General features: G+C 41.0%; 1 protein-coding gene across 3 annotated transcripts in view; it reads left to right on the top strand.

Annotated features, from left to right (window-relative positions):
• The window catches only part of CCDC158 (coiled-coil domain containing 158), a 67,792-nt gene that overhangs the window by 21,430 nt on the left and 24,042 nt on the right, over positions 1-22,320 (top strand). For all 3 annotated transcript variants that reach the window (XM_056551915.1, XM_056551913.1, XM_056551916.1), the window contains 8 exons: positions 6,587-6,697; positions 7,981-8,178; positions 9,278-9,751; positions 13,799-13,988; positions 17,375-17,527; positions 17,760-17,872; positions 19,717-19,875; positions 20,949-21,041. In XM_056551915.1, coding sequence (XP_056407890.1) covers positions 6,587-6,697; positions 7,981-8,178; positions 9,278-9,751; positions 13,799-13,988; positions 17,375-17,527; positions 17,760-17,872; positions 19,717-19,875; positions 20,949-21,041 — 1,491 coding nt within the window. The remainder of the gene's footprint in view (positions 1-6,586; positions 6,698-7,980; positions 8,179-9,277; positions 9,752-13,798; positions 13,989-17,374; positions 17,528-17,759; positions 17,873-19,716; positions 19,876-20,948; positions 21,042-22,320) is intronic.

Raw genomic sequence — 22,320 nt, 5'->3', positions numbered from 1 at the left:
GCGCATGGCGCTCTCACTTTGGAGCCCTGTCGTATTTCAAGGCAACAGTTAAGGGTCACATATGGGGTATCGTCGTACTCGAGAGAAATTGGGCTTCAAATTTTGGGTGGTATTTTCAGCTTTTACCCTTTTTAAAAATGTAAAGTTTTTGGGAAAAGAAGCATTTTAGGTAAAATTTTTTTATTTTTTTTACATATGCAATAGTCGTGAAACGCCTGTGGGGTATTAAGGTTCACTTAACCCCTTGTTACATTCCCCGAGGGCTCTAGTTTCCAAAATGGTATGCCATGTGGGTTTTTTTTGCGGTCCTGGCACCATAGGGCTTCCTAAATGCGGCATGCCCCCAGAGCAAAATTTGCTTTCAAAAGGCCAAATATGACTCCTTCTCTTCTGAGACCTGTAGTGCGCCAACAGAGCACTTTTCACCCCCATATGGGGTGTTTTCTGAATCGGGAGAAATTGGGCTTCAAATTTTGGGGGGTATTTTCTGCTTTAACCCTTTGTATAAATGTAAATTTTTTGGGAAACCAAGCATTTTAGGTAAATTTTTTTATTTTTTTTTTACATATGCAAAAGTCGTGAAACACCTGTAGGGTATTAAGGTTAACTTTACCCCTTGTTACGTTCCCCGAGGGGTCTAGTTTCCAAAATGGTATGCCATGTGTTTTTTTTTTGCTGTCCTGGCACCATTGGGGCTTCCTAAATGCGGCATGCCCCCAGAGCAAAATTTCCTTCAAAAAAGCCAAATGTGACTCCTTCTCTTCTGAGACCTGTAGTGCGCCAGCAGAGCACTTTTCACCCCCATATGGGGTGTTTTCTTAATCGGGAGAAATTGGGCTTCAAATTTTGGGGGGTATTTTCTGCTATTACCCTTTTTAAAAATGTAAAACTTTAGGGAAACCAAGCATTTTAGGTAAAAATTTTTTTTTTTTTTTTACATATGCAAAAGTCGTGAATCACCTGTGGGGTATTAAGGTTCACATTACCCCTTGTTACGTTCCCCGAGGGGTCTAGTTTCCAAAATGGTATGCCATGTGGGGTTTTTTGCTGTTCTGGCACCATAGGGGCTTCCTAAAGGTGACATGCCCCCCAAAAACCATTTGACGCTCCTTCCCTTCTGAGCCCTCTACTGCGCCCGCCGAACACTTTACATAGACATATGAGGTATGTCCTTACTCGAGAGAAATTGGGTTTCAAATACAAGTAAAAATTTTCTCCTTTTTACCCCTTGCAAAAATTCAAAAATTGGGTCTACAAGAACATGCTAGTGTAAAAAATGAAGATTGTGAATTTTCTCCTTCACTTTGCTGCTATTCCTGTGAAAACCGTAAAGGGTTAAAACGCTTACTGAATGTCATTTTTAATACTTTCGGGGGTGCAGTTTTTATAATGGGGTCATTTATGGGGTATTTCTAATATGAAGACCCTTCAAATCCACTTCAAACCTGAACTGGTCCCTGAAAAAAAGCGAGTTTCAAAATTTTGTGGAAAATTAGAAAATTGCTGCGGAACTTTGAAGCCCTCTGGTGTCCTCCAAAAGTAAAAACTCATCAATTTTATGATGCAAATATAAAGTAGACATATTGTATATGTGAATAAAAAAAAAAATATTTGGAATATCCATTTTCCTTACAAGCAGAGAGCTTCAAAGTTAGAAAAATGCAACATTTTCAAATTTTTCATCAAATTTTGGGATTTTTCACCAAGAAAGGATGCAAGTTACCACAAAATTTTACCACTATGTTAAAGTAGAATATGTCACGAAAAAACAATCTCGGAATCAGAATGATAACTAAAAGTATTCCAGAGTTATTAATGTTTAAAGTGACAGTGGTCAGATTTGCAAAAAATGGCCGAGTCCTTAAGGTGAAAAAGGGCTCAGTCCTTAAGGGGTTAAATGAATGATCGCATCGCCCACAGCGCTGCCGTGGCGATCCGATCATCCAGCACGGCAGACGGAGGTCCCCTCACCTGCCTCCGCTGCCTTCCTGGCATCTTCTGCTCTGATCTGCCTTTCCGCAGACCAGAGCAGAAGATGACCGATAACCCTGATCAGTGCTATGTCCTATACATAGCACTGAACAGGATTAGCAATCGAATGATTGCTTTAAATAGTCCCCTATGGGGACTATTAAAGTGTAAAAATAAAAGTAAAAAAAGTAAAAAAAATAAAGTAAAAAAAATTTTAAATACCCCCTCCCCCAATAAAAACGTAAATTGTCCCATTTACCCTATTTCACCCATAAAAAGTGTTAAAAAATATTTTATATACATATTTGGTATCGCTGTGTGCGTAAATATCTGAACTATTAAAATAAAATGTTAATGATACCGTACGGTGAACGGCGTAAAGAAAAAAAAAAGGTCCAAAATAGCTGCTTTTTTATAACATTTTATTCCCCAAAAAATTAATAAAAAATGTATTAAAAGTTTTATATAAGCAAATATGGTATCAATAAAAAGTACAGATCACGGCGCAAAAAATGAGCCCTCATACCGCCCCTTATACGGAAAAATGAAAAAGTTATGGGTCTTCAAAATAGGGGGATTTTAAACGTACTAATTTGGTTAAAAAGTTTGTGATTTTTTTAAGCGCAACAGTAATAGAAAAGTATGTTATCACGGGTATCATTTTAATTGAATTGACCCAAAGAATAATTAACACATCATTTTTACCATAAATTGTACGGCGTGAAAACGAAACCTTCCAAATTAGAAAAATTTCCCCACACAAACAGTATGTTTTTGGTTGTGCCATACATTTTATGGTAAAGTAAGTGATGGCATTACAACGGACAACTGGTCCCGCAAAAAACAAGCCCTCATACTAGTCTGTGGAAGAAAATATAAAAGAGTTATGGTTTTTTGAAGGCGAGGAGGAAAAATCGAAAAATTTAAAATAAAATTGTCTGCGTCCTTAAGGCCCAAATGGGCTGCGTCCCTGAGGGGTTAAAGTCAGTAATGCTTTAATAGGGCATAAGCTTATTATACCTGCCAGATATTCCTGACCACCTGTAGTAAGGGCTCTGGTCCATTCTTTAATTTGATCTGGGATTGTATGGAATTTAGGGACTACATGATATGATGGGAACACCGGTCATGGATGTCCCTGCAACTTGTCATTTTCCTAGCCTTTTTGTCACACAAAAGACATCAAGACTTCCTAGAAATTCTGAACAAAATATGGAGCAGGTTGACACACCAACTACCTGGATGATGTAAAGATTTAGCATCTTCCTCTTATTATACTGTATATGCATCTCTTACAGGGGTACTCCGCTGCTAAACATCTTATCCCCTATCCAAAGCATAAACAAATGCCGGGTTCCTGCGGCGGTGGTTGTGATGTCGCGGCCACGCCCCCTCTTGACATCATGCCCCCTCATGTCTATGGAAGAGAGAGTGTCGACTGACACGCCCCCTCCCATAGACATGAATGGAGGGGGCATGGCGTGACGTCACGAGGGGCGTGGTCATGACGTCACTATCACGGCCTACGGCTCTGAGCAATCTGAACTGGAGCACCGGAGTACCCCTTTAAGCTGTGCATACTAAGTATTGCAATATCCACAGTGTTAGCTGCTTTTAGTAATCTGTTTACTCCAAACTTTATTGTTGAATTTGTGAGAAGTTACAACAAGCAGTCACACGTATCCCGCTGTTTTGCTATAAAAAAGATTAATAGAATTATTTTGGCTAACATTGTACTACGTTTTACACTGGATTCTTATACACTGCATACCGTCACTGTCACCTTGGGTTTTGATCAATAAAATGTATCTGGTTTAGAAATATTTTTGTTTCTATAGACGTAAGATGGAAACTAACTTATGAAACTATGAATTCATTCAGGACATGCTGGTTTTTCATCATTCTCTATTTGTTGACTTTACTTGGGACCATGCTAAGCAGTTTTTCCTAGAGGCTGTCACACCCTGACCAAGCTGATGTAAAGTGCATGTAAGGCTATGTTCACATGTCTGCACGGAAAACCTGCCAGCGCTAGGACAGCTATGCATTCCGTGCAAAGTCCGTAGAAAGAATAGACAGGTTCATTCTCTCTGCTGACACGGAAATTGGAATTTCTGTGCCAGAAACATCTGGAGTGGAAATTCTGTTGGGTGCACAGTGCAGAAGAATCCTGTTTAATTCAATGGGACTCTGCTGCAGCGGAATCTCCGTGCAGAATTCCAATGCGGAATTGCGCATGGAAATTCCAAGGTGTGAACATAGCCTAAGGGTATGTTCACACTACGGATGTGTGGTTTCCGCGAGCGGAGATTCAACGAGCAGAGTTTCAGCCTGGCAGCCAGTAGGACCACGCGGCACTGCGCTGTCACCATTGATGGCTATGCAGTACTCGCGGACTTCCGCGCAAAGAATAAACACCGCTGAAATTCTCGCGGAAGACCAATTCACACTGATGCGTAATGGAATTCCACTGGCGGAATTTTGTGGGAATTCGGCAGTGTGAACATACCCTTAGGGTCCTGGGGTAATGAGATATTTGTCTATATTTATATTTGTGGGATGTCTGGTCCTTAGGATAAAACTACAGCCAAGATGTATATAGCCAACACATGCATATCGATGGAAACACATGCATATAGATTTGTTTCCTATGATGTCTTAATGGTGTATCTGTCCCACTGCACCATTTCTACCCTAATATGCATTTTTTTTTTGTCAAAAATACATTATTATACCTTCTAAAAATATGTCTGGGGAAAAATACTCTATGAAGGCTCTGTTCACATCATGTCAGGAGACTATTTTTAGCGTGTAAGTTAGGAAAGCTATAAGCATATATGTCAAATTCATCCACATGGCTCTGTTCACCTGACCTAGAAAACCACTCTATTCCATGCACTGTACAGTGAAATAATGTTTGCCAATGTATATTTTAGGATATCCTCCAGATGTATACCCGCAGCGTAGGCCGTCATGTGTGTCCTATATTCTTATTATAAATTCCATTAAAATACTAAATCCTTTAAGTATTGTGTGTTATGTCTGTATACACATATATGGTATAGAACTTGTCTTCTTATTTTTACACTTGCTAAATGTCACTTTGTGTAAGTCTTGTATGGTCTCTGCTGACAGTGATCTCACTTGTCATGTGGATTCAGTGTCTGTGCCCTTTTCTCTGTCTTGGCCAGAGACCAAAACTCCAGCCCTATCATTCTCCTAACTGTGAACGTTATATTTAGTCTAGTTGCATCACTTTGCCAAGGTATTGCAAGTTTCCTTGCAATACCCAGTGAGTTTTTCTTGCTATTCATACAATCCCTACTAAGTGATGTATTTTTCATTTATGTTTGGTTCTCTGTTATTAATACCGTACATCATGTTGTTTTTGAGTCATTCATTATGACCAATAGAACCAAGCTCATATTTGTTTACTTAGATGCAACACTTACTCTATCTATCTATCTATCTATCTATCTACCTATCTATCTGTGGTGCCGGGGTGTTGCAATGGTGTAGCAGGGTCTGGTGGTATTAACCCTGTGGGGTAAGTTGTTATTAACCCCTGATTATTCGTGACGCCAGGATGTGGTTGTTTTCTGTATAAGGCCCTGCCGACAACCAACCCAGAAACGGCAGGCAATAAAGCAATGTCTGCAGCAGGAATTGTGGAAATAACTGGAACTTTTATATGGAATTCTTATTAAACAGTCTTTACAAATATGCAATTTCTCTAAAGGCATCCAGGATGCAGGATACCTCACAGACTTGCTGGGACTTGTAGTATTGAGATGATTTATGCAGGTCACTGTGCTTCTAATATTATTCTTGAGTTGAGTAGTAGTCACTAGAATTGTAGAACTTGATAACTCATGTTTTGAAGTGGCTGCAGGTTCTTTACGCTTTGGCCTAGCGGAGATGAATTTAGAAGGTGCAGAGATTGTGCTTGCTTTGTAGCCAGGAACTAAGAGGAAAAAGAGCTAACTGAGAGATTACAGCCCCTTATATACTAGGGAGACTGGACTAAAGCCCATTGGTTGCTAAGCCTGTGGTTCCTGTGCCCATGGCACTCTGGGTAGTGTCACATGACAGTGGTTCACATGACTAACCTCTATACATTTGTACAACTTTAACAGCATTAACAGAAGGTGAGCAAGGGGTGAGCCCTGCCAGAGAGCCCTATGGACTGCAGGGACTCTTCCGGAGGGGACCTAGAGATAGTACAGGACCATGTCCTGTACCGGAACACCACACACACACATATATATATATATATATATATATATATATATATATAGTACAAGTAGCCTGCTGTCAGTTTGGTGCAAATGTTCTGAGGTCCAAGGCCAAGGATCCTCAGCAGTCCTGGAGTGGCGTGTTTCTCATATATATGTGAGAACACTAGAGTAGCAGGGGATTTTTTTTTTTTATAATATCACATTTCCTATATTTAGTCATTGTTCTTATGATCTCAGAGAATCAGAGGTTACATGAATACTGACTACACTTTTTATTGATATAGATGTACAGCCTCTAACTGGGACCATGAAACCAAATTATAGTACCCTAAGAACTTTTATTATCTTTGTTAATACTTTTCTGCTTTGTGCTGTAGGTAGAGGAGCTCAAAAATCAACTATTCTCTGCCAATAGTGCACTAGAGGACCTGCGCAGTGAACATGTTAAGTGCAAGCAAGAGTATGATGGCCAGCTCCTGCAGCTAAATGTAAGAATACAGTATAGGATTTAACTCTTACTTCTCTGATCTTTTGACTTGAAAGTTATTTTGTCTGAACATCATATTATGAATACTTTTTTTTAAGTATTAAACTGGTTGCCTCCTTATCCTGTATGAGAACATGTGGACATCATAAAAGGGGTACCCCTCTATGATTTTTGTTCTGGTGGACTCTAGCTATCCTGATATTAAAGTTTACCTGTCTACCATATAGAAAAACTTTAGATGTTCTAGAGACATCTAAAAAGTTTAATCAGTGTTTATACCCCCGACCATTCTGTAGAACAAGCAGGGAGAGAAGCACACACCCACATGCTTTTCTCCCCACTCTGGGTCCACTGATCGGTGGGGGTCTGAACACTCAAACCCTGACCAAACAAAACTTTTCATATTTTTCTCTGACATAGCAAAAGTTTTTTTTTCTTTTATGCCAACAGTTCCCATTTACATGAATGGACATACATCTAAATCTTGCCATTTTTATAGTGGCCACTGAGCCTCTAAAGAGGCCGACACCTCCTGTTCTGTAGAGATCAGTTTTCAGCATTTTCATCATTATCATCACAGGCAAGATAACAGCAAAAGGTAACACAGTATACAGATAACACAGGATACACCATTCACAATAGGTTATGCTCACCCCCCCCCCCCCAACCTGCACATCTCTACCTACCTTTCCCATTTCCCATAGATGTTAATAAACCATGTCCAGACTACAGGTTCCTGTGATCCATGTGGCTGCAGTAAAGCATATATCTGAAAACTCTTAAAGGGGTGGTCATAATTGTATAAGGCAAGTGTTTAATCTGGGGCCCAACCACTGGGACACCAAGCAAACTCCTAAACAGGATATGGCTCTCTAAAAAGAGCATGTGCTGCTGATGGCCCATGCTCCATTAATTTTTGTTGGGGTGCCAGAGATGCCCAAGTACAGTACATCTGCAGCACACACTCTTCCTACAGAGCCGGTCCCATTCTGGAGATCATAGAGGGTCCCAGTGGTCTTACCCCATGTGATCAGACACTTATGAGCTATTATGTGGACCACCCCTTTAACAAAAACTAGAGCAAGACGGCCGCCACTATAATCATGTATAGGGGATAAAAAAATCTGAAAATAAAAATATAATAGAAAACAAACAATATGTATTAGCATCTTGTTTTATTTAGTAAAAAAAAAAAATATAGACTGCACATTCCCAAAGGGAATTATGAACTTTATAAATGACAATAGCCATTGGTTTGATTAAAAATAACTATTTCACATGTAGGAAGCCTTGAAGACATGTGAACAACAGCTGAGCTTGGAAAAGGAGCATAAAAAGCAATTACATGATCGGGAGATGGTCAGCTGTCTGACTAATGAAAACCTACGGCGAGAGCTGATGGAGCGAAGGATTGAGGTGGAGAAACTTCAAGCAGTGGTGAATATGGTGAAGGAAGAAAGCCAGAAGAAAGCACAACAACAGGTTTGGAATTTTGCAAAGTAAAGTTAGTGGATTCTAATTTCTTGACAAAAAACAACGTTGACATCCCTTTTATTTCACCCCACAAGTAAATAACTAATTTACTATTATGGGGCCACCAGGCGCCATTGTTTTTTGATGGGAATAGCGGGAGAAAAAGACCATGCTTGCTGTAATTTTTCTCCCGCTATTCTCCCCGGCTCGCCTGACTCCCGTCACACTGCCCTGTCATAACAGAAGTGTGAAAGTAGCCTTAGGTACACCTGAAAATGGAGACCTCCAGACATTATTTAACCGGTTACTGTCTAACGACGAGCCGGCTCATCTTGAGACGGCAACCAGTGTATGGCGCAGGCTCCCGACTCAAGCCCGCACCATACGGGCCGGCCCCCAGCTTATTCTTGTTGCTAGGGGCTGCCGTTAATAGCCGACATGCCTGCTATAAACCCTTTAGATCGCCGCTGTCAAAGCTGACAGCAGCGTCTAAAGGGACCTTTAACCAGTCCCTGGTAGTCCAGTGGGGTAGATCGCACCCCGCAGTGCGATCTGTGCACGATCTGTGCTGTGCTGGCTGCAGCTCCCGCATTGATAGAGCCTGGCTGGTCCAGGCTTTATCAATCAGGCATTAGGAGGAAAAAACAAAAGTGCAAAAATGAAAATTGGCCCGGTCCTTAAGGCTAAGGGTTAAAGGGAACCTGTCATCACTTTCATTCTGCCAGATCCATGAGTCATGCCTACAGGACATGGCAACAAGCAAATAACTAAGGGAGCATCCAGTATACATTGGTAGGGCTGCCTTTGAAAACGGTTAATTTCTGATAACTTATATTTGTAAATATGTTTCATTTGTCATAATGTATCAGTTTAGACCTATTTATCTTCATGGTAAAACCCCTTTTATGACACAAATTGATCACTTTTTAACAGGGAAAGATTATATTAGAATTATGGGACAATCTATATTAGATTATTTCCATAACTTTTAAATTAATCAAACAAACAAAACACCTTAAATTCTCTTCAAGACATTTAAACCTGTCCTTATGATTTTATAATATTTCTTCCTGCAGTATATAAGACTTTTTTTGTGGTGTCTTGACAGTTGAGAACTATTCAGGAGAAAACGTCAAGCTTGAAGTATACATGTTCCCAGCTGGAGTCCATAAAGGCTGCCATGCAGAAAACTTCAGATGAGCTGGTAGCCAAAAGCCGGGGTTTAGACCTTGCCGAGAAGACTTTACTGGAAACAAGAAATCTTCTGGCTGAAAAGGACAAGTCATTGCAGAGCGTTGTGGATGAGCAGAAGAAACTGCGTTTATATACCGAGTCCAAGAAACGTGAAGTCCAGCAAATAAAAGCAGAAAATAAGAAACTTAATGAGATGCAAAAAGACACTGATACACTAAAGCTGCTTTTAGTAGAAAAGGATAACATGATAGTAACTCTAAGAGGCCAGATCGAGGCAATGGCTCAGATGATTGGACAACAGAACCAGAAGGTGGATGCACTGGAGACAGAAAAATCCCAGCTCTTAGATGAAGTAGCTGTAAAAAATTCTGAAATGAAGAATTTAGTGGTAAGTCCTTCTTGGCAAACTTCATTGCTGCTTACAGGTTTTTTACGTGGCATTTTAAAAACATCTACAGAACGCTTCAATTTCTTCACACAGTTGCTGTTAGATTGCTTATGGTTTTTATGTATACGTATTCATTTGTATACTGTATGCAGTGGGGCAAAAAAGTATTTAGTCAGCCACCAAGTTCTCCCACTTAAAAAGATGAGAGTGGCCTGTAATTTTCATCATAGGTATACCTCAACTATGAGACATAATGAGAAAAATATCCATAAAATCACATTGTCTAATGTTCAAAGAATTTATTTGCAAATTATGGTGGAAAATAAGTATTTGGTCAATAACAAAAGTTAATCTCAATATTTTGTTATATACCCTTTGTTGGCAATGATAGAGGTCAAATGTTTTCTGTAAGTCTTCACAAGGTTTTCACACACAGTTGCTGGTATTATGGCCTATTCCTCCATGTAGGTCTCCTCTAGAGCAGTGATGTTTGGGGCTGTCGGTGGGCAAAATACAGACTTTCAACTCCCTCCAAAGGTTTTCTATGGCATTGAGATCTGGAGACTGGCTAGGCCGCTACAGGACCTTGAAATGCTTCTTACTTAGCCACTCCTTCGTGGCCCGGGCGGTGTGTTTGGGATCATTGTCATGCTGAAAGACCCAGCCACTTTTCATCTTCAATGCCCTTGCTAATGGAAGGAGATTTTCACTCAAAATCTCATGATACATGGCCCCATTCATTCTTTCCTTTACATGGATCAGTCATCCTGGTCCCTTAGCAGAAAAACAGCCCCAAAGCATGATGTTTCCACCCCCATGCTTCACAGTAGGTATGGTGTTCTTTGGATACAAATCAGCCTTCTTTCTCCTCCAAAAACGATGACTTGAGTTTTCACCAAAAAGTTCTACTTTGGTTTCATGTGACCTTTTTACATTCTCCCAATACTCTTCTGGATTATTCAAGTGCTCTCTAGTAAACTTCAGACAGGCCCAGACATCTACTGGCTTACATGATTTGAGTCCCTAGCGGCATAGTGCATTACTGATATTAGCCTTTGTTACTTTGGTCCCAGCTCTCTGCAGGTCATTTACTAGGTCCTCCCGTGTGGTTTGGGGATTTTTGCTCACCATTCCTGTGATAATTTTGACACCACGGGGTGAGTTCTTGGAGCCCCAGGTCGAGGGAGATTATCAGTGGTCTTGTATGTCTTACATTTTCTAATAATTGCTCCCAGAGTTGATTTTGTCACACCAAGCTGCTTGCCTATTGCAGATTCATGTCTTCACAGCCTGGTGCAGGTCTACAATTTAGTTTCTGGTGTCCTTCGACAGCTCTTTGGTCTTGGCCATAGTGGAGTTTAGAGTGTGACTGTTTGAGGTTGTGGACAGGGGTCTTTTATACTGATAACAAGTTCAAACAGGTGCCATTAATACAGGTAACAAGTGGAGGACAGAGGAGACTCTTAAAGAAGAAGTTACGCGTCTGTGAGAGCCAGAAAGCTTGCTTGTTTGTAGGTGGCCAAATACTTATTTTCCACCATAATTTGCTAATAAATTCTTTACAGGGTAGCTCCCACCAAGTACTATATAATCTAATATGTCCCTACCTAGTAGTAATCTAGCCCTAACCCCCTAGCTGGCTTCAAACATTTTTTTAAATCGCTTTAATAGAGCAGATGTAGTGCTTCTAAATCTGCTCTATAAAGCAGGGCAGGAAGCAGCGCTTCCCAACAGGCGCGACGTCACTGACGCCTTGCTGGGCGCTTGCTTCCGCCCTCACATCGTCTATGCAGCGCTCCTCTCAGGAGCACGCATAGATGATCTGCCAATAACTTGGCAGGCAGCTCCGGGGTCTCCTCCTCCCTGTTTAGCTGTGCATTTGCTATCCAGAGAGGAGGAGTAGAGGAGCATCGTCGGCCTGCCGTGCACATTGAAAAACTACAACTCCCAGCATGCCCTGAAAGCTGATGACTGTATGGTCATGCTGGGAGTTGTATAAAGTATTATAAGACGTCAGATCAGACTTACCCATCCGGAGGATCAGCGCAGCAATGAGTGCGCGCGCTGCCTCCAGACAGGGCAACTGGGGCGGGTGGGTGGGGCCACGCGCGAGGCCAATGGAGCTGGCCAATGCGCGCAGCCCCAGCTATCAGCGTGCTCGCTCTCACCTGTTTGATTGACAGGCGGGAGCGAGCACCGCAGTGACTGAATTTCGACTCATTTGCCAGGCTGAAATGAGTCGAAATTCTGTAGTGACGTCACTGCCGAATGCATTCGGCCACTAGGAGGGCGACCTCTAGTGGCCGAATTTGAAAGTGATTTTAAACTGGTTTAAAATCACTTTTTTTTTATTAAAGTATATTAGAGATATGTTGTAGTACTTAAGTACTACAACATATCAATTTTTTTATTTCATGACAGTGCCTACTTAAAAATCAGACAGTGTGATTTTGTGGATTTTTTTTCTCATGATGTCTCTCATAGTTGAGGTATACCTATGATGAAAATTACAGGCCTCTCTCATCTTTTTAAGTGGGAGAACTTGCACAATTGGTGGCTGACTTAAAGGGGTATTCCAGGCAAAACCTTTTTTTATATATATGAACTGGCTCCAGAAAGTTAAACAGATTTGTAAATTACTTCTATTAAAAAATCTTAATCCTTCCAATAGTTATTAGCTTCTGAAGTTTTCTGTCTAACTGCTCAATGATGTCACGTCCCGGGAGCTGTGCATGATGGGAGAATATCCCCATAGGAACTGCACAGCTCCCGGGATGTGAGTCATCAGAGAGCAGTTAGACAGAAAACAACAACTCAACTTCAGAAGCTAATAACTGTTGGAAGGATTAAGATTTTTTAATAGAAGTAATTTACAAATCTGTTTAACTTTCCGGAGCCAGTTGATATATAAAAAAAAGTTTTGGCCTGGAATACCCCTTTAATACTTTTTTGCCCCACTGTATATGTATATTTGTACAGAGCTTGTTATGACTCCTTGTACCAAATGTCTCACCAATCTAATTTCCTCTATTCACACTACAACAACTGTATTTATATAGAGGCCATATTCTTCTTTGCAATACATTTTTTATTGTTCAAATACAGTACATCAAAAAATGAAAAATGTTTACAGCTGTTTCCTATGGTAATCACTTATTCCCTATACGTACAGTAGCTTAGCTGCATTTACATTAGTGTGCCCATGAAGTGGGCAGTGCACACCAAGCACTGCTATAGAAGAGACACTAATATTCATATGCACACTGATAGGCAGATCATTAGCAGGTGGGTGCGGGCAGGGACCTCTAATGGATAGAAGCGGCTCTTCTCTAGCAGTGATTGGCGCACACTTACTGCTTCACAATGTAAATGCTGTTAAACTATGGTACTATACATATCGAGATAATGGACAAATCACTGGAAACTGCATGTGTCGCTTTGTGTTAGCGAGTGCAGCATACCTAAACTGACAAGTTTTCTTTTAGTCTGGCAGTGAAAGGGTTAAATTAGAGTTTCATTGTGATGACCTAATAGTGCTATACTAGTGACATATATCCCCTGACATTTCAGAAATAAGTCTGTCCATACCTTTAAGGTGAATATGTGCATTGAGCTTATGGAGCAAACTGAAGAACTGAGCCCACTCAATATGTAGTGGGTGTCGGCTGCAATCTGCAGCTGACACCCGCCATCAGTACTTGGAATTGGAAATCACTTTAATGCTGGTCTTTAATCCCTTGTATGCCATGATCAATAGCCATTGACTGAGGCATTTTAGCAGCTACATGAAAGGTGCTGTTTCTGGTTGACCCCACCCCCAACATAATAATGGAGTGCTAATAAGTTGTCATGCAGCCAGGGGCTTTCAGAAAACCTAATTCTAGTAAGAATAACAGAGGAACAGCAAAAAACACAAAGCAATGAGAAAAGATGTTACAGAATTGCTATTTCATGGTGAACACAGTTACTAGATTTTTCTATAAATATTAAAAGTTAAGGCACTATTGAAATCATTGTATTTTATCTGTTACAATGCTTTATCCATAGGTAAGGGTTGAAAAAAAGGAAAAAAGAATAGCAGAGCTGGAAGAACTATGTACAGGATTGGAGCTAGAAAAAAGTAAACATGCTAATATGAACACTAAGAACCTTATGGCTGTCAAGAAGATGAAAAAAGAAAGAGAAGAAATGATGGTGGAACTAAAGAAAACACAAAGCAATCATGCAAATTTAGCAGGTATGAAATTGTAAGATGAAGGACAGCACCAATAGCAGTTATGTCTAAAGGTACCCATACACTATAGATTTAAATTGGTGAAAATGGACAAGATTTCAGCCAAAACAATAGCCAGAATTGTATCATTTTATCCTGTGTAGACCAGTTGGAACTGAAAGGTTAAGTAGCATAGAATGTTAAACTCAAAAAACTAAACGGTATGTTTACGATGCATTTACTACATTTTTAAATTAGACTTAAAGATTGTTAATAAAAAAAAAGAGGTTTTATAAATTATTTAAACAAATAACTATTTCTTCTTTCTTTGTTTTAACAATAGATTTATAATTAATAATTTGCTATCTCTTTGGGTGATCATAAGAGCTTTATTATTGTAACTTTTGTGTATGGCAATAGGATTGACTAACTTGGTTGTGTCCAGTTTTTTATATATATAATTAGGCCATATTAGAATACGCGATATTCCGCAACTATATGGGTGAATATATGGACGAATATTCAACCTATGTTCGCGAACTTCGTATATTCGCTATGTTCGTTCACTTTTTTTTCCATGCGAAAATCGTAATGAAATTCGTATAATGCGCATGCGTGACTATATCTTTCAACTAACACTATACCCTACACTAGAACTTATCTGCTAAACTAACCTACCCTATCTAAAGCTTTAAAAGAAGGGAGGGATCAGTGTCCTCTGGAAGTGCCGATATTCGTGAATATTTGCATATTCGCATATACGAAATATTCGCGCTCCACACCGACTCACACAGTAAATAATATTGTAGCCTTCTTTGGACCACAAACTGGAAGCAGGGAGGGATGATCACTTTTTTTTACACAGTATACATCATTGTTGTGATGTGTATTGTGAAGAAAAGAAAAAAAAACGAATATTCGTCATTACTAATATATAGCGCTACATTTGCAAAATCGCAAAGTGCCGATATTCGCGGTAAAAATTCACAATTTAAATATTCGCGCTCAACACTATATATAATGCAAACATAAGAATTTATCCTAAAATTCTGTCTATTATTAAACATAAGATAACTCTTATGCTGGGTTCACATATGTCCGGGGTCCGGCTCAGTGAACCCCATTTAGGATCCACATTTGCTGTCTAAGGTGAAGACAAATAAGTCACAGGGGCCTGATGGGATACACCCAAAATTGTTAAAAGAGCTTAGTGTGAGCTAGCAAAACCGTTAAAAGATTTATTTAACCAATCAATGATAACAGGAGTCTTCCCGGAAGATTGGAAATTAGAAAATGTCGTGCCGATTCACGAGAAAGGTAGTAGGGAGGAATCAAGCAACTATAGACCAGTAAGTCTGACATCAATAGTGGGGAAATTAATGGAAACCCTACTAAAGGATAGGATTGTGGAACATCTAAAATCCCATGGATTGCAAGATTAAAACAACATGGGTTTACTTCAGGGAGATCATGTCAAAGAAATCTTATTGATTTTTTTAAATTCCAAAAAGAAAAAGAGCTCGGCACAGCTCTCATACACCCAATATCTAGACGCTGAGGACCCACAGTTCATACACCCCCACGGGGTGCTCAATCTGAAATTCAATGGATTATGCAGGAAAATAAATGATGATGGCACTCACCATGAGCAGGGTGTCAGCTGTACTTTATTCAGAAAACCAGCAGCTTACAGCATGGGGAGGAGGGACTCCAGGAGCGTGTTATAGCTATTTCGTGGTCTGAAGAAGTGCACCTGGAAGTGCACGAAATAACTATAACACGCTCCTGGCATCCCTCCTCCCCATGCTGTAAGCTGCCAGTTTTCTGAATAAAGTACAGCTGACACCCTGCTCATGGTGAGTGCCATCATCATTTCTTTTCCTGCATTATTGATTTTTTTGACTGGGTGACTAAAATAAAAGATGGCGGAGGTGCGGTAGACATATCTAGATTTTAGTAAGGCTTTTGACACTGTCCCACATAGAAGACTTATCAATAAACTACAGTCAGTGAGCTTGGACTCCCATATTGTTGAGTGGATTAGGCAGTGGCTGAGTGACAGACAACAGAGGGTTGTAGTCAATGGAGAATATTCAGAGAAAGGTCTTGTCACCAGTGGGATACCTCAGGGATCTGTACTGGGACCAATATTGTTTAGTGATTAGTGATATTACAGAAGGTCTCGATGGTAAAGTGTGTCTTTTTGCTGATGACACAAAGATATGTAACAGGGTAGATGTTCCTGGAGGGATCCGCCAAAGGGAAAAGGATTTAGGAAAACTAGAAGAATGGTCACAACTTTGGCAACTGAAATTTAATGTGGAGAAGTGCAAGATAATGCACCTGGGGCATAAAAACCCTCGGGCAGAATATAGAATATATGACACAGTCCTGACCTCAGTATCTGAGGAGAGGGATTTAGGAGTAATTATTTCAGAAGACTTAAAGGTAGGAAGACAATGTAATAGAGCAGCAGGAAATGCTAGCAGAATGCTTGGATGTATAGGGAGAGGTATAATCAGTAGAATGAGAGAAGTGCTCATGCCACTGGACAGAACACTGGTGAGACCTCACTTGGCGTATTGTGTGCAGTACTGGAGGCCGTGTCTCCAAAAGGATATAGACACTCTAGAGAGAGTTCACAGAACTAGTACATGGATTACAGGATAAAACTTTCCAGGAAAGGTTAAAGGACCCTAACATGTATAGCTTGGAAGAAAGAAGAGACAGAGGGGATATGATAGAGACTTTTAAATACAGAAAGGGAATCAAAACAGTAAAGGAGGAGAGCATATTTAAAAGAATAAAAACTACCACAAGAGGACATAGTTATAAATTAGAGGGGCAAAGGTTCATGCAGTAATTTCAGGAAGTATTACTTTACTGAGAGAGTAGTAGATGCATGGAATAGCCTTCCTGCAGAAGTGGTAGCTGCAAATACAGTGAAGGAGTTTAAACATGCATGAGATAGGCACAAGGCTATCCTTCATCTAAGATAGGGCCAGGGACTATTGATAGGATTCAGATTATTGGGCAGACTAGATGGGCCAAATGGTTCTTATCTGCCGACACATTCTATGTTTCTATTAACCTTGTGTGTATGCCAGACAGGGAAACACAGCAAGATGCTCATCTGCCCTGTCCAGCGTTCAACTTTATACACTGAATGAATGGAAACTGTCCCATTCATATGAATAGGATCAGTTCTACAGTCAGTTTCCCTCTGATGCCTTTTCCACAGCGCAGGAGGTAAATGCCGCCGGATGACATACGTGTGTGGAGCGGGCCTTACATTTTTAAAGCCCTTTATAAGAATGTGGTTCTGACTAGTCTGTGTGTTATACTCAAGATATCAACAGACAACTCAGGACAAGAATAAAAGCACTTTTTTTTATTTATTTTTTAAACAGAGGATTACGAAGTCTTGAAAAGACAATATGAGAGTCAGACAGGAGATAAAGAGGACACAAATACTATGCTCAAAATGCAACTGAAAGCAGCAATTGCTGAACTGGAGCAAACAAAAAATACTCTGAATATCGTGGAAGATTGTGATGGTCACAGTAAGAACCTTTTATTACAACAATTCTTTCTGTTCGGATAGAACATTCTGTTTGTGAATATTCTTGTCCTGCACTGGTACCTGAGGAGGCTAACAATAATGCATGATCCAGAAGTAGATGTCACAAAGCAGATGTTTGTAGTCTATAGTAATGGAGACCATAGGTGTATGAGATTTTATACGTGTATGAGATTTTTTATTCTTTCATAACATTGACCAATGTTTCTCTGCAGCTGTGAGAATTGCAATGAGAATGCAGAAGAAAATCACTGCAAAGAGGAAACAAATCGATATGTTACAGAGCAGGGTTCATTTCTTGGAAGAAGCCTTAGCTAATGCTACAAAGGTAAGGACATTTGTAGTAGAGTGAAAAAATGGTTAAATGGCCACTGTCACTTTAAAAAGCTGTCGACAACAACCAGGTCAGACAAATCATTAGAACAAGCCTGGGGAAAAGTGCACACTAAGCACATTCGAGCCCAGCTCTGTGCCATGTGATCGAGATGAACTCCAAAGGGAAGTCTTTGGGACTGTCTTTGTCAAGCATACAGAGAGCTAGGAGAGAAGCCCTCAGCCATGTGCTCTTCTCTTGGCTCTTTTTAGTCATCCGTTGGAGTCATACCCTGACCAATCAAATAGTTTGACGTGTCTCTACACCTTGTTAAAGGGGTACTCCGGTGGAAAACTTTTTTTTTTATCAACTGGTGCAAGAAAGTTAAACAGATTTGTAAATTACTTCTATTAAAACTTCCAGTACTACTTATTAGCTGCTGAATACTACAAAGGAAATTATTTTCTTTTTGGAACACAGAGCTCTCTGCTGACATCATGACCACAGTGCTCTCTGCTGACATCTCTGTCCATTTTAAGAACTGTCCAGAGTAATAGGAAATTCCCATAGAAAACATATGCTGCCCGGGACAGCTCCTAAAATGGACAGAGATGTCAGCAGAGAGCATTGTGGTCATGATGTCAGCAAAAAGCTCTGTGTTCAAAAAAAAAAATAATTTACTCTCTAGTATTCAGCAGCTAATAAGTACTGGAAGGATTAAGATTTTTTAATAGAATTAATTTACAAATCTCCACAAAAGCAAAAGAAAAAGGGAGAGCACTCAAGGAGCAATATCACCTTATATCAACAACAGATCGATCTTCGGTGACCTATGTCAATGTCTCCTGCGGAGTGCATATACGAAAGTGTAAAGTATCCAATATAGACAAAAAGAGGGGCACGTACGTGCACTCACCGCAAAGCACAGACGATCGGGTCTGGAGGTCCGGTGACGGGGTGCCGGTTCACGGAATAGGCGCTGGCATGTGGCGCTCGGAGGCTATGCCGGCCGTTTCGCACGTAAGTGTGTTCTTCTTCCGGCCTCTAAGTGGCCGGAAGAAGCACGCACATATGTGCCAAACTGCCGATTTAGCCTCCGAGTGCCACACACCAGTGCCTATGCCGTGAACCGGCACCCCGTCACCGGACCTCCTGACCCAATCGTCTCTGCTTTGCGGTGAGTGCACGTACGTGCCCCTCTTTTTGTCTATAATTTACAAATCTGTTTAACTTTCTGGCACCAGTTGATTAAAACCACCGGAGTACCCCTTTAAGTGTTTTTTTTTTATAGTGATTGGTAATTTTTCAAGCATACCTATCACCAGCTACTGAGAGGTAAAACTAAGCCCATGGGCAGATGGTGCTTTCATAAGGATCATAAGGATATTTATGTATTCCCATAGTCCTTTCCAGCCCTGAGATGTAAGCCGTTTTTGTTAATATGTTAATGAGGCTCATTTTCCCTGGAAGGCATTTCCCAGCATGCCAGGAGCCCCGGTTTATCCAGCCCATCCCCTCTTATCACTTACATATGCCTACCTTCCTTTGATTAACAGCAGGCATGGAGGTGGGGAATAAGAGAAGATGGGCTGGCTTATCCTGGGCTCTTGATATGCTGGGGAACGCCCCCTGGGCACTTGAGCCTCAACTACATTTTAGCAAAAAGGCTAAAGGACCAAGGAGATAAAAGAAAAAGATATGCACCAAATACAGATGGAAATCCCCATCTGCTTACTTAGTTTTACCCCTGTTTAGCTGCTATCAGGTCCGCTGTAATCCCATGACCTACATATTTTAACTGCTAACATTATACCGATGGGCCTAAGAATTTGTTTGTCTCATGATATTATGTTTTTTAGGATAAACATATTTTAAAAGTTGAGAAAAAAAAGTTAATGCAGGAATGTGTTCATGAAGCATCTGGGAGGCACAAACTTTCTGGAACTGTTGAGATCTTGATGACTGAGAATAATACCCTGAAAGACAATATAACAAGAACAAAAGCTGCCTTGGAAAAGGTAAAAACATTTTCGTCCTATATGCTGGCCATTCCCAACCATTTTTCCATGAAGAAACTTTTTGAAAAAAAAAAAATGTCCCTTCCTGATAAATAATTAATTTCCCCCAATGTTCCCCCAGTGTTCTTGTTGCTTTAGAATTGCTGGCTGGAAATATTGTCATAAGCTTTGAGTACAGTATTTAAAAAAGAAACCTGGGACCAGCCCCACAAAAATGAGATGTTACTAACATTAAAACTGATCTCACCTTTTTACAGTTTCCTGATCGGCCTTATGTTCCTGAGATAGGCTAGGTTTCCACATTGGTTTTTTTGTGGGGGGGGGGGATATCTGCCACTGCAGTTTTTGAGCCAAAGCCAGAAGTGTCCTCAAAAGCAATAGGAAATATAAAGGAAGGACTTACACTTCTCCTCCCTTCTGGATTCTCACTTCTGACTTTGGCTCAAAAACTGCAGTGGCAGATATCCCAAAAAAAAAACGACCTGCGTGGAAACCTGGGTGTATAGTTTGTCTGACCATTCAGAGAATCAGTCAGATGGGCGTGGACCTAATGTAATAATGGCAGGTGATGGGTGGGATTATACAGTCAGAGAGTGTGAATATTTTAACAAATAAGTGAGTGATCCAGCTCACCTTCCCTGATGTACGGTGCTCGGACCGGTGCCCGGCAAGGCATCCAATATTGAAGAAAGAAGGTACAGAGGGTCCAGCACTTTGTTGCAAGCAGCTTTATTGAAGATACCTCACACCATAAAAACGACAGTCAGTCATACATGTTTCGAGCGCAAGCGCTCTTCCTCGGTGGCCACCGAGGAAGAGCGCTTGTGCTCGAAACATGTCTGACTGACTGTCGTTTTTATGGTGTGATGTATCTTCAATAAAGCTGCTTGCAACGAAGTGCTGGACCCTCTGTACCTTCTTTCTTCAGTGTGAATATTTTACATTGAGGAAGTCATTGTATCAGGAAAATGTGTTGTAAAGAAATGAGCACGCATACAAAGTTATAATAAATAAGTTACTAGATGCAGGTGAACCATTCATGTGGAGTGACCGGCGTTCCTGCTTTTGTTCAGTCTTTGTTACAGTTATCAGAATGTCAAGCCGTAAACCAGCTCTTGGAGCAAGAAACAATGCGACTGAGGTTACAGCATACACTGGACTTACAGGCAAGTAATACTTCAGTACTAGATTGTCATATTCTTGTTTTAGAAATAAGCCATATACTGTAATGGCAAAATTTGACAATGTATTATGTAATTGTCATCAGTCGCTGACTGTATGTCCACACTTAATAGATTCTTTTAGTTTTTCATCCTTTTCAACCATATGGAACTATGTACCAATACTGTGCATGACCATGCATCTATTGTGGGACCTTTGCAGTCTAGAGAAATACACTGCAGAATTTTCTAGCGGAAACTACTGGTATATTTCACTAGGAAATTCTACAAAATTTACTGCACATTGCATCAATTCTCATTCACACAGCGGAATTTCTGCTGAGAAATTCTGCTTTCCGAACATGTCTTAAAATTTTGCAGAATTCCAGACAGAATCCTATTGAAGTCTGTGAGGCTTTGAATTTCGGCACAATTCTGTGTTTTGAGCTCACAGAAATTCTGTTCAAATTCTGCATACCGTATATACTCGAGTATAAGCTGACCCGAATATAAGCCGAGGCCCCTAATTTTACCTCAAAAACCCAGGAAAAGTTATTGACTCGACTATAAGCCTAGGGTGGGAAATACATCATCCCCCCATGTAATCATCCAGACCCTCATCATTAACACCCCCCTTCATGATCACTGCCTGTCATCATCCCCCCCTTCATCATCCAGACCCCCGTCATCATCCCCCCTCTTCATCATCACCGCCTGTCAATCCCTTCATCAGTGGTCTTCAACCTGCGGACCTCCAGATGTTGCAAAACTACAACTCCCAGCATGCCCGGACAGCCATCAGCCGATGGCTGTCCGGGCATGCTGGGTGTTGTAGTTTTGAAACCTCTGGAGGTCCGCAGGTTGAAGACCACTGCGGCCTTCGTCATCATCCAGCCCCCCCTTTTGTTTTGTACACACACACCCTCGGCGGGAAGTTAGGGTGAGCTGGTCGGGGCCATCTATGCTCCAGGGACCGCCCGGTGGGGAGGGTTAGTCGTTCCGGGCTGTCCATTTTCACCAGGGGGGCCTCTTCTCCGCGCTTTGGGCCCGGACTAGTGACGTTGCCTTGACGACGACGCACAGGGACGTTGCGCATGAACGTCCCTGTTCATCGTCATCAAGGCAACGTCGATACTCCGGGGCCGGGCCCGAAGCGCGGAGAAGAGGCCCCCCCGGTGAAAATGGATAGCCTGCAATGACTAATAATCCCCACTGGAAGGTCCCTGCAGCATAGATGGCCCGGACCAGCTCACCCTAACTTCACGCAGAGGGGAGGAGAGTACAA

This window comes from Hyla sarda, chromosome 1 (assembly GCF_029499605.1).
Source record: "Hyla sarda isolate aHylSar1 chromosome 1, aHylSar1.hap1, whole genome shotgun sequence".
Taxonomy (NCBI): Eukaryota; Metazoa; Chordata; class Amphibia; order Anura; family Hylidae; genus Hyla; species Hyla sarda.
This window is presented reverse-complemented; position numbering and strand designations above follow the sequence as displayed.